At 46.5% G+C, this 13,412-nt stretch overlaps 1 protein-coding gene across 1 annotated transcript in view; it reads left to right on the top strand.

Annotated features, from left to right (window-relative positions):
* Positions 1 to 13,132, top strand: part of lrtm1 (leucine rich repeats and transmembrane domains 1) — a gene marked incomplete at both ends in the record, with an annotated part of 19,088 nt that extends 5,956 nt beyond the window's left edge. The window contains 7 exon segments of the mRNA XM_084333548.1: positions 2,986 to 3,017; positions 3,020 to 3,080; positions 3,083 to 3,253; positions 3,256 to 3,370; positions 7,912 to 8,117; positions 12,610 to 12,822; positions 12,825 to 13,132. Coding sequence (XP_084189674.1) covers positions 2,986 to 3,017; positions 3,020 to 3,080; positions 3,083 to 3,253; positions 3,256 to 3,370; positions 7,912 to 8,117; positions 12,610 to 12,822; positions 12,825 to 13,132 — 1,106 coding nt within the window.
* Positions 13,133 to 13,412: the final 280 nt, after the last annotated feature.

The following is a 13,412-nucleotide window of genomic DNA, read 5'->3' as shown; positions in this document are numbered from 1 at the left end:
AGCTTTGTTTCGTACTGTACGTTGTGTTGACATAGCTGCCGTTGACTGTGGTACGCGCTTGTAACCGCGAGAGAATTAACAGTCGCTAACAGATGTTGTTGACATTTGTATGTCAACATCGCCCTGTCTGACTCAGGGAGATGCCCTTGCAAATTGGCACTGAATCTCAATGGGGACCGAACGCTGTGGGTTATTATGTAAGTCACGTCACTATAGGTTTCTCCGAGTGTGTACAGTGGGGCCGCTAGAACATATCAGAGGACAGAGCCGTTCTCCTACGCTGACCCCATTCTAGACCTGCCTGCTGTTACCACGCTCCACTAGGCTGATGCTGTGTGTGTGTGTGTGTGTGTGTGTGTGTGTGTGTGTGTGTGTGTGTGTAATTGTATGTTTGCACGTGCGTATTTGTTTGTGCGCTTGCTTGCATGGATGCGTACTTGCGTGTGTACACTCTCATTAGTCTAACGAGGGTGTGATTAACACATTGCATTGCACTACACTGGACTTCAGGTGCATCCGGCCATGCACCCACAGGGATTTATTTTGTGCAAGCAACAGATCACACACACACACACACACACACACACACACACACACACACACACACACACACACACACACACACACACACACACACACACATGCGTGCACGCCCGCACTCGTGCACACGCTGACTAAAACACCTGGGATATATCCTCGGACCATCTGCACCTGGGTGTTTCCTGACGTGTAAACACAGCAGTCCCCCCCCCCCCCCCCCCCCCCCCCCGCACACCGCCCCACAAACAGGCTACGTCTGGAGACACAGATGACAACATGATGAAATCCTATGGATTTTAAATATAACGCAACACAGGAATCACTGGAGATTGTGAGCGGGGGAGAGAGAAGCGGGGGAAGTATACGAGAGGAAATCCAGGACAAAAACAAGCAGGTGTTGACGGCTTCAGGACCGTTCCGCTGCTGCTTTCCATCATCTGAGACGGATGAATGCTAACCGCTGATGCGCTGAAGGGGGAGTGAAACGTAATAGCGGTGGAGTGTCACGTTTCTAATTAATGTCGTTGGCCATTTGGCTTAAGATGGCTGCCATGGAACACTGGATTATCATGGGAATTAAACAAGCATCCTCACGGAGTACGATACTCACAATGGCCGACCACGCTCTCCATACTCATTCTCAAGACATTCAAACGATTAGCCGTCTTAGTCGTTCCTATACGTGGAGTTGCTACGATAGAGCAGGACGCGCCCCCTCTCTATCTATCCGAAGATCTATGAGCACGATGCTGCAACGTGAGCTAGCCGCGTTCCATCTGCTCTGAGCCTCTCCAGACGGTTCTGCCAATGCTATAAATACTACTGTAATATTCTACAAGGAATGAACATGTGAAGTCATACCAGACACTGAATATCTCCGGGGATGCGTGTGTGGCCAGAGGCGGATATATAGGGCAGGGGGGAGCAAACCTATGGCTCAGGGTCCATGTAGTGGCTCTTTACCAGATATTATATAACATTTACAATTACATTTACATTTAGTCATTTAGCTGGCGCTTTTATCCAAAGCGGCTTACAAGTTCTGTACGACAAGTCATCACGAAGGGCAACACTCTATCAGCTGAGTAACTATGTTCATCAAAGTGTGAGGTGCTAGTGTAGGTTTGTTCATTAGGACATGACAGTAAGGTTACAGTAGTTAGGGTTCGATTATTATTTTATATATTTGTATATATAACTCACCAACTCAACATGGGGGGGGGGGGGGGAGACGCTGTAAGATAGACTTTTCCTTCTTCTCCGGCTTAATGTGATTGACGGCATCAATGCTGCGTCTTTCGGTACAGTAGCTGATATGTGAATAAAATGCTAATATTTGTAATACATGGAAGTGTAAACCTTGCCGTGGCTCTTTCAAAATGAGTGGGCTCTCTGATAAGATTCTCTTGAAGGTGAAAGGGTTCCTGACTCCTGATAATCACGAGTCAACTGATTAACCTCGTCTTCATTCCTCGTGCATCAAATTGACTCAAAAGCCAAAGCTGTGACCTTTTTGGTTACTCCTTTTGATTAAAGATCATAATCGTGCAATGGTAGTTTCAATCAAACTAATTTTAATTACTTTTACTTTTCTTATCTTTCTTATGTTATGTTCATATTTTTTTATCCAATAGGATTAAAGCTATGGCAAAGATTAAGACACCTTCTGAGAAAATAAAACATGAGAAACACATTTGAATCTCTCTATCTTACCATGAGTTCAGCCTGGATTGTCAATACATGTAATTATAAATGTCTCTCTCTCGCTCTCTCTCTCTCTCTCTCTCTCTCTCTCTCTCTCTCTCTCTCTCTCTCTCTCTCTCTCTCTCTCTCTCTTTATCTCCCTCTCCATCACTCTCTCTTTTACCCTCTCCCTGCTCTCTCTCCATATGTTCTCTATCTCCCTCCCTGTCTCCCTCTCTCTGCTCTCTCTCTGCTCGCTCTCTCTCTCTCTTCTCTCTCTCCCTTTCTCTCCCTCTCCATCACTCTCTCTTTTACCCTCTCCCTGCCCTCTCTCCATCTGTTGCTCTCTCTCTGTCTCTCTCTTTCTATGTCTCCCTTTTCTCTCTCCCTCTCCCCCCTCTCTCTCTATCTATCTCCCCCCCCCTCTCTCTCTCTGCTCTCTCTCTCTCTCTCTCCCCCTCTCTCTCTCTCTCTCTCTCTATCTCCCTTTTCTCTCTCTCTCTCTCTCTCTCTCTCTCTCTCTCTCTCTCTCTCTCCTCTCTCTCTCTCTCTCTCTCTCTCTCTCTCTCTCTCTCTCTCTCTCTCTCTCTCTCCCCTCTCTCTCTCTCGCTCTCTCTCTCCCCCCCTCTCTCTCTCTCTCTCCCTCCCCCCTCTCTCTCTCTGCTCTCTCTCTGCTCTCTCTCTCTCTCCCCCCCTCTCTCTCTCTCTCTCTCCTCTCCTCCCCCCCCTCTCTCTCTCTCTCTCTGCTCTCTCTCTCTCCAGTGGTACTGGTGTTTGTCCTCCTCTCGCTCCTCCTCTCTCGTCCCATGCCTGCCCTAAGGAGTGCACCTGCGATGCGAACACTAAAGTGGTGGACTGTCGGGGCGGGGCTTATATGAGATTCCGCGGCGGCTCCAACCGGACACCCAGGAATTGTACCTGCAGGACAACCGCATCCGGGGGCTGGGCTCCATGGCCTTCCGGGAGACGCCCCTGATCCGCATCCTCGACCTGTCCAATAACTCCATAACGTCCGTGTCGCCCTCTGCACTGCTGGCCTGAGGACTCTACAGCGCCTGAGCCTGGCCAATAACAGCCTGCGAGAGCTTGACAGGCGGCTGCTCGGACCTGTCCGCTCGCTCTCGCACCTTGACCTCTCACACAACAGGTACAGAAGCGGCACCGGGGCCGATGAATCTCTCCTGTATTCTGTCTCGGTTTGAGGATAGACATACAATGTAGATACATCAATAACATTGAAGATACATCAATAACATTGAAGATACATCAATAACTAGCAGCGGTTACCAAACATCATCACAGCTTCAGTGAAAAGTGGTTTTCATGTCCGCAAATTGTGTATTTTGTAAATCATGTGTTGTCAAACGACAACATCATACTACAGTATATTCTCAACATCATACTACAGTATATTTTCAACATCATACTACAGTATATTTTCAACATCATACTACAGTATATTCTCAACATCATACTACAGTATATTCTCAACATCATACTACAGTATATTCTCAACATCATACTACAGTATATTCTCAACATCATACTACAGTATATTCTCAACATCATACTACAATATAATCTGAAGATCATACTACACACTACAGTGTTTTTAACATCATATTACAGTATATTCTCAACATCATACTACAGTATAATCTGAAGATCATACTACACATTACAGTGTTTTCAACATCATACTACACGCTACAGTGTTTTCAACATCATACTACACGCTACAGTGTTTTCAACATCATACTACACATTACAGTGGTTTCAACATCATACTACACGCTACAGTGTTTTCAACATCATACTACACGTTACATTGTTTTCAACATCATACTACACGCTACAGTGTTTTCAACATCATACTACATGGTACAGTGTTTTCAACATCATACTACACGCTACAGTGTTTTTAACATCATACTACATGTTACAGTGTTTTCAACATCATACTACATGTTACAGTGTTTTTAACATCATGCTACATGTTACAGTGTTTTTAACATCATACTACACGCTACAGTGTTTTCAACATCATACTACACGCTACAGTTTTCAACATCATACTACACGCTACAGTGTTTTCAACATCATACTACACGCTACAGTGTTTTCAACATCATACTACACGCTACAGTGTTTTCAACATCATACTACATGTTATAGTGTTTTAACATCATACTACACGCTACAGTGTTTTCAACATCATACTACACGCTACAGTGTTTTTAACATCATACTACACGCTACAGTGTTTTCAACATCATACTACACGCTACAGTGTTTTCAACATCATACTACACGCTACAGTGTTTTCAACATCACACTACACGTTACATTGTTTTCAACATCATACTACACGCTACAGTGTTTTTAACACCATACTACACGCTACAGTGTTTTCAACATCATACTACACGCTACAGTGTTTTCAACATCATACTACACGCTACAGTGTTTTTAACATCATACTCAAATCAAATCAAATCAAATTTATTTATAGGGCCCGACAACACACGTTAATGTCCCCATGGGCCGTACAGGTCTTCTTTAAACAAGTCAAGAAGACAACATAACAATAAGTCAAGAACAGAACAAGAACACCATAGGGTCCAAACATTTTTTAGATGAATGCAAATAAATGAAAGAATGCAAGCACTCCCAGACATACCCCACGCGAAGGTAAGGAAAAACTCACTAAAACCTAACAATAGGGAAAAAAGCTCCACAGGCAATGAGGAGGAGAGAAACCTTAGAAGGGCCGTTCAAGGGGGGATCTCCCTTCTTAGATGTCGGTGATAGTAGTGTTGCAGACGGACAGTTGGTAAGCATGCACTCATGTGTGTGGTGAAACACAGATGAGTGCATGCAATAGCAACTGTACATTTTGAAAAATTAAAGATAGAGCTAATAGCGATAGCAACTGAACATTTTGAAAGATTAAAGATAGAGTTGATAGCGGATCTATTTGAGGCACAGGGGCGGCGCAAGAGGGTCACGTCCTCCCCGTCTTAGTCACGGGACATTCAACACTCCGGTCGTTGCTCAGGGACAGCCGGAGACAGGGGGAAGGGGGGTGGCGCAGAGAGGGTCGCGAACTCCCCGACATCATCGCGGGACATCCGGCACTCCGGTCACCACTACGAGACCCCCACGAGATACTACATGTTACAGTGTTTTAACATCATACTACATGTTACAGTGTTTTTAACATCATACTACACGCTACAGTGTTTTCAACATCATACTACATGTTACAGTGTTTTTAACATCATACTTCATGTTACAGTGTTTTTAACATCATACTACATGTTACAGTGTTTTTAACATCATACTACATGTTAGTGTTTTTAACATCATACTACATGTTACAGTGTTTTTAACATCCTACTACATGTTAGTGTTTTCAATATCATACTACATGTTACAGTGTTTTCAACATCATACTACACGCTACAGTGTTTTCAACATCATACTACACGTTACAGTGTTTTCAACATCATACTACATGTTAGTGTTTTCAACATCGTACTACACACTACAGTGTTTTCAACATCATACTACACGCTACAGTGTTTTCAACATCATACTACATGTTACAGTGTTTTCAACATCATACTACATGTTACAGTGTTTTCAACATCATACTACACGCTACAATGTTTTCAACATCATACTACATGTTACAGTGTTTTCAACATCATACTACAAGCTACAGTGTTTTCAACATCATACTACACGCTACAGTGTTTTTAACACTTTGATCGCCATGGGTTAAATTCATAATTTACCATCCCTCGCCAGCTCTATTTGTCTATGGAGAAGTTCCCCTTCTTTGCAGGGCTATAACTTTTTAAATTCTATTGCTAGATTGCCATTATTATGACCCATTCAATGCCCTATATGTATTGTTCAGGGTGTAGCAACGTTATACTTTTTCATTCACATATTCATACTAAAATATGGTCTAAAGTATAAGTATGTTTTTATCGTTTTCTGCAGCTTTCTCCAGAACTTGATTTATAGCTCCAAATGCATTATATTGATGATGAAATACAGTTTGATAGCAATCGGCGCGAGATAAAAAATGTCAACTGGATGTGCTTCTAGAAGTTACTACGTGTCATCTGATGATGACCGGATGGGCGGGGGATCGTTTATAATTCCGTGGGCAGCGTTAGATGATTCATCCAGAGTGGGTCATATGTTCATCATAGCAGTTTATATGGAACACGTTAGAATATAACGCTGAATCTTACCGTGGCTTCCTCGCGCCGCTGGCAGATGAGCGTGGAACAGAATTTTTTCTATTATGGGATGGAGAAATGCCCGATCCATTTCCAGGTTGTATAATAGTATATACGTCCAAATCATGTTGTTTTTTTGAGTTATTTGCACCGATCGATGTTCACTATGTCAAGACGGAGTCTCTCTAACGATAGCGAGTGCCCGGACCACATATGGATGAGCACTTCCGGTTCAAAGGCTCATTTCCGGTTGGCGATCTGCCGATCGGCCACCAGATGGCGCTCTTGAACCGATAGAGAGTTGAGTGGAGCTTTGCAGTGTGTCTCAGGGCTCCGGAGGGGAAATATGATTTCGGTCACAGATTTTTGAAATATTGACATCAAAGACGAGTTACGGCGTCTTCGGCAGAATGAGCATGGCTAGGAATGACATCTTAACTCGTCCCCGGCGATCATAGTGTTAACATCATGCTACATGTTACAGTGTTTTCAACATCATACTACACGTTACATTGTTTTCAACATCATACTACACGCTACAGTGTTTTCAACATCATACTACACGTTACAGTGTTTTCAACATCATACTACATGTTAGTGTTTTCAACATCATACTACACACTACAGTGTTTTCAACATCATACTACACGCTACAATGTTTTCAACATCATACTACATGTTACAGTGTTTTCAACATCATACTACACGCTACAGTGTTTTCAACATCATACTACACGCTACGTTTCAACATCATACTACACGCTACAGTGTTTTCAACATCATACTACACGCTACAGTGTTTTCAACATCATACTACACGCTACAGTGTTTTCAACATCATACTACATGTTACAGTGTTTTCAACATCATACTACATGTTACAGTGTTTTCAACATCATACTACACACTACAGTGTTTTCAACATCATACTACACGCTACAGTGTTTTCAACATCATACTACATGTTACAGTGTTTTCAACATCATACTACACACTACAGTGTTTTCAACATCATACTACACGCTACAGTGTTATTCCAGTGCAGGTCCATTCTAAACAGAGACACATCCTTCACAAACAGTTTTTCCCCACAGCAGTCCGAACACTGAACACCCTGGCCCGCCCGCGCCCCCTTTGTACAGACGGCAAGCCTCCGTCACTGACTGACACTGTTACATGTGACTGTCCTGTATGTATTTATGTACAGTATATATGTATTTATTGTGGGGATTGGGAGAGGGGCGTTTGATGTCTGATGTTTCATGTTGATGTCCCAGTGCTTTTAACAAACTGTACCGCAAACAATTACCACCAACCATCGTTGTGTGGCATTAAAGTATCTTGTATCTTGTTATAATGTTTTCATCACTGCACTACACGCTAGCTGAATCGTACCCGGTATATCAAGCTGTGTCCTGGCTCTCCTCCTCAGCCTGGTGGGCTTGCCTGGAGCCATGGGGGACAGTCTGAGGAACGTGAGCCAGCTGGGGTTAGCCCACAACAGGCTGCAGCGCCTGGACCGCTCCCTGCTGGAGGCCCTGGGGCGCCTGGACAGCCTGACCCTCAGAGGGAACCCCTGGAGGTGTGACTGCCAGCTCATAGGTCTCAAGCTCTGGCTGGAGACCTACCTGTTCAAAGGTCAGAGCCCCGGCTGGAGGGAGCACTGGGTGGATCATGTCGAGTGTCTTTATCATCTTCCAAATGTACCCACACCACTAGTACGGGCCGCTTCTATACTTTAGGCAAGTGGCTTGTCCTTCCGCGTTCCCGTTTTGCGCTCTGATTGGCCACGCACGTTTCTGGTCATGTGACATGTGCGCCAATCGTGGGACGGCAAGTTTTTGGACGGTTAAGCTTAGGCACTCTTTCGAAGTTGGTTAAGGTTTGTCTTAGAGCGTGGCGGCAAGTTTTTGGACGGTTAAGCTTAGGCACTCTTTTGAAGTTGGTTAAGGTTAGAGTTTGTCTTAGAGCATGGCCAGGTCGTTTGCAGGCTGTTCGACGCGGAAATGGGCAAAGACACAGCTCGTCACGCTATTGGGCGCACATGTCACATGACCAGAAACATGCGTGGCCAATCAGAGCGCAAAACGGGAACGCGGAAGGACAAGCCACTTGCCTAAAGCATAGACGCGTACGGGCCACCTGGTTTGGTTCCTCCTTGAAACGAGCAGCTTACTCTAGACCAGGGCTTCTCAAACTTATTTAATTATACCACAACCCCATTTTATTTAGGATTTTTTTTGGCGACCCCACACTTAATGTATGGCGTAATTTTAAACATGGAATTAAGGAATATCAAAATAAAAGCACACGTTGTTGAACTTGATCGTGCATATTTATTAGAACCTTTAATCACAGCACTATGTTATCAATACACATTTATAAAAACGAGGCGTATTTTGCCAAAATATGTTGCCAGAACATAAAAAAATATATATACTGTATATAGAGATTTTGTATTGTTTTTTTTACTTGCCAATGCGCAACCCGACCCCACTGTCACCTACCCGCGGCCCCACTTTGGGTTGCGACGCGCAGTTTAAGAACCGCTGCTCTGGAGCACGCCCTCCTGAGGCCTCAACAAAGACTCGCTCACAATAAGCTAAAAAGGCCCCATTATGGAGATATTTGATGTAAAACTGTAATACCATTTCCCCAGAGAAATAGACACATTGGGGATTAGACTAAAGACTAAAAGGTTTGTCCAATTAGAAAATGTGTGTGTGTGTGTGTGTGTGTGTGTGTGTGTGTGTGTGTGTGTGTGTGTGTGTGTGTGTGTGTGTGTGTGTGTGTGTGTGTGTGTGTGTGTGTGTGTGTGTGTGTGTGTGTGTGTGTGTGTGTGTGTGTGTGTGTGTGTGTGTGTGTGTGTGTGCGTGTGTGTGTGTGTGTGTGTGTGTGTGTAGCCGGCTGTAACCCCTATCAGATGAGCGAGGCACTGGGGGGTGACAACACCTCCTGACGGTGTACTGGACACCATCAGCGTGCCTTTGAGACTGTGGTCACGCGTAACGTACTGTAGGATCCCATCTGTGGTCGTCATGGAAAACCTTCAGTACAGTGTATCTACGTCATTTAGCCGACGCTTTTATAAAAAAAAATTATATTATTTTACAAATTGTGTACAACAAGTCAGCAGGAGGGGTACACCGGTGGTTGCAGTGCCAGATTTCAGTGCTTCACCCTGAGTGCATAGTAGTAGATATTAGAACACAGTATACGTATAGTAGCATAGTACATAGTAGTAATAGTCAGTACGTTTTTTTCTTTTCTGCATCTGTATTATCATGAGTAAAATCATCAGTGCATTACATAGCATATACCTTTTGGTGAGGTCCTTTACCATAAATGAAGGACCCCCCACATGTTTAGGGTTAGGGTGACTCCAATGGGAATCAAACCCCTAACCCTAGCAGCATTAAGTGCCATGCTAAACCATTTGAGTCGCCCAGAGAGCTACACAGGACCACTGTTGACTGACTATCAGATTATCTTCCAAAACAAAACAAAAATAAACATATAATTGTAAAGTCGTCAACAATATTGTGACATTAAATGTGCTACTCCTCGTCATCATCATGTTATTCATCATCGCTGGTTATCTCATTAAATCCAAGACAATCTTCCAATAATCCAATGGTCCCATAATCTTCCTTGCCTATTACTACCTACTATACTAATATGTCTTCACTGCTATGCACTCAAGACTGTAGCACTGTGTGATGAACATTGTTACTCATTGTACCCTTCCTGTTGACTTGTCATACAGAACTAAAAGCGTGACTTTTGACTAAATGTAAATGTAGGATGAGGTGAGAGGATTCTTACTGGGAAGTCAAACGCATTGTGGGAAACATGTAATAACTTACTCAGTCGATGAAGCCGGTTAATACAATTTATTAACTCAGATGAAAGTATCAATGGTCAGAGATATGGCTGGATGGCTCTCATCCAGGCGACTAGCTACATAGGACACCAGGGAGAAGAGAACGAATCTCAGAGAGGGGGCTCCTTTATACCAAGGAGAGGGGAGGGGGAACACCCTCACATGGGTAGAGAGGACAGAGGGAGGAGACAAGCTCCTATTTCCCCCAGAGCGTGTTAGCCCAGCAGTGGGTCATTCCTGGTGAGGCGCAACGCTGTGCATGGGGCTGTGAGATGCACTGCACGCTCCCATCTTGTCTTCTGAACGCTCGGACAAATACATCAGAGAGGGAATCGGGATGGCTATGGATTCAAACTGTCAGAACATACAGGGGCGAACCACCACAGCGGTTCCCAAACTGTGGTGCGTGCACCCCTTGTGGTGCGCGAGAGCCCTCTTGGGGGTGCGTGACATGAAAAGGCTAATGGCGGTGCTATGGTGTTATTTTACTAATAAATATAACTAAGATACATTTTTTCAAATGGGGATTTTCACTGTGTAAATCATGAAATTCACGAAACTTTTCATTTAAAAACGTACGTTTTAATAATAATAATTATAATAAAAAAAAAGATATTGGCCAATCTGTTTCTGAGCCTATGCATGTAATTCTCATTTTGTTCTTTCGTGTGGTGAAGTATTTTATTTGTTGCAATTTGAGTAAAAAGACTGGTGTTACCTACATGTTAGTTAATAACTGCTGCTGATTGATAGCTGGTTAATTGTTGTGCGCTCGCTAAGGCGAGGATAATGTTTACTTGGTTTCATATTATTATTCTCCCAATTTTTTTGTTGGGCATTGGGGGGGTGCCTCAGCTGGGTCGGGAGGTGATGGGGGTGCACGGCCAAAATAGTTTGGTAACCGCTGTGTTAGACCAAACCCAAGCCGACGCACTTGTGTTTAGGATATAATCTGCTATGCAATGTTGCACCACAACTACAAGGCGAACATGCACTGGATGAGCTGTTAGTGACCGCTGTGCTCGCTGTGCAAGCTGCTTCTCTCTCCCCTGTTCGCTTCATCCGACCTTATATTATGATGTTCTTCTCCCAGGCTCAAATATTAATGAGTATTAATCTGAATAATGTGCCTAGACGTAGAGCACTATGCTTAATAGGATGCCACTGGTTAATCTGAGATGGGGATGGGGGGGGGGGACGACGCACAGGAGGGGGTAGAGAGCGAGAGTGAGAGAAAAAGAGGATATGAGGTGAATAAAGAGAGGGAGATTTACAGGAGAGCACGTGCAGAGAGAGAGAGAGAGAGAGAGATAGAGAGAGAGAGAGAGAGAGGAAGAGAGAGAGAGGGAGAGAGAGGGAGGACAGGTGATGATGTCTCTGATCTTTGCCTCCTCTGCGAGACTGTTCGAGGTGCTATCAGATCACACTAAACACCGGCCGTTAACTCAAGCCATTAACTCCTGCTACTAATTACGTAACATATCAGGTAATGAACTGCCTCGGGCTCCATTACCAGGTTCTGTTTAGGCAGTCGTGGTGGTGGAGTGCGTATAGGAGATGGATTTAACACCATCGTTTCTAGATGTTCTAAATGGACTCTCTTCCCACACACTAGATCACAGAGGGAGTTTAATTGCCATTGATCGGATATATATTTCTTTCTCACTCTCTCCCTCCATCTCTCCCTCCCTCCCTCCCTCCCTCCCTCCCTCCCTCCCTCCCTCCCTCCCTCCCTCCCTCCCTCCCTCCCTCCCTCCCTCCCCCTCCCTCTTCCTCCCTCCCTCCCTCCCTCCCTCCCTCCCTCCCTCCCTCCCTCCCTCCCTCCCTCCCTCCCTCCCTCCCTCCCTCCCTCCCTCCCTCCCTCCACCCCCTCCCTCCCTCCCTCCCTCCCTCCCTCCCTCCCTCCCTCCCTCCCTCCCTCCCTCCCTCCCCCCCTCCCTCCCTCCCTCCCTCCCCCCCTCCCTCTCTCTCCCTCCCTCCCTCCACCCCTCCCTCCCTCCCTCCCTCCCTCCCTCCCTCCCTCCCTCCCTCCTCCCTCCCTCCCTCCCCCCTCCCTCCCTCCCCCCCTCCCTCCCTCCCTCCCTCCCTCCCTCCCTCCCTCCCTCCCTCCCTCCTCCCTCCCTCCCCCTCCCCCCCTCCCTCCCTCCCTCCCTCCATCTCTCCCTCCATCTCTCCCTCCTCCCTCCCTCCCTCCCTCCCTCCCTCCCTCCCCCCCTCCCTCCCTCCCTCCCTCCCTCCCTCCTCCAGGCGGGGCGGTGGACGAGGTGCTGTGCTCCCAGCCGGAGGAGATGAATGACAGGGACCTGCAGAAGGTCCCCTACCAGCTCTTCCACGCCTGCATGACCACCAGCTACAACTACCTGTTCGCCAACATCCACCACCTGGAGACCGAGAGGCTCTTCCGAGGCCACACCCACGGGGACCACGCCCAGCCCTCGGGCCCCGCCCTCCACGGCCCCGTGGGATGGGGGAGGGGGGGTACGGGGGCAGGGGCCTGCCGGAGTGCGAGCCCAAGCAGAGGCCGAGGCCCGTCAACCTGCGCCACGCCATCGCCACGGTGATCATCACCGGCGTGGTGTGCGGCATCGTGCTGCTGATGATGCTGGCGGCGGCCGTGTACGGGTGTGCCTACGCCGCCATCATGGCCAAGTACCAGCGGGAGCTGAAGAAGAGCGAGGAGCAGCGGAAGCTGGCGGGGGCGCAGGGGACGCCGGGGACGGAGCGCGCCGCGGCGGACAAGAAGGAGCCGCTGGAGAACGCTGTCGCCTAGGCGACGAGAGGAGCACCCCCCCTCCGAGAGCCCTGAACCTTTGGACCTGGACCTCAGGCCTTTAACCTGCCCCCCCCCCCCCTGCTGTCATCACAACTGGATATTATCTGTGTACAGTATGTCTGGGGGGGGGGGGGGTATACTATCTGCATGCATGGGGAGAGAAAGAGAGGAAGAGAGGAAGAGAGGAAGAGAGGAAGAGAGGAAGAGTGTGTGTGTGGTATGGTATGGTACGTGTGTGTGTGTGTGTGTGTTTGTGTGCGTGCATGTGTGTGTATTT

This window comes from Notolepis coatsorum (assembly GCF_963971535.1).
Source record: "Notolepis coatsorum genome assembly, chromosome: 17".
Lineage (NCBI taxonomy): Eukaryota > Metazoa > Chordata > Actinopteri > Aulopiformes > Paralepididae > Notolepis > Notolepis coatsorum.
Note: the sequence above shows the minus strand (reverse complement) of the source record. Positions and strands in the feature narration are given on the sequence as shown.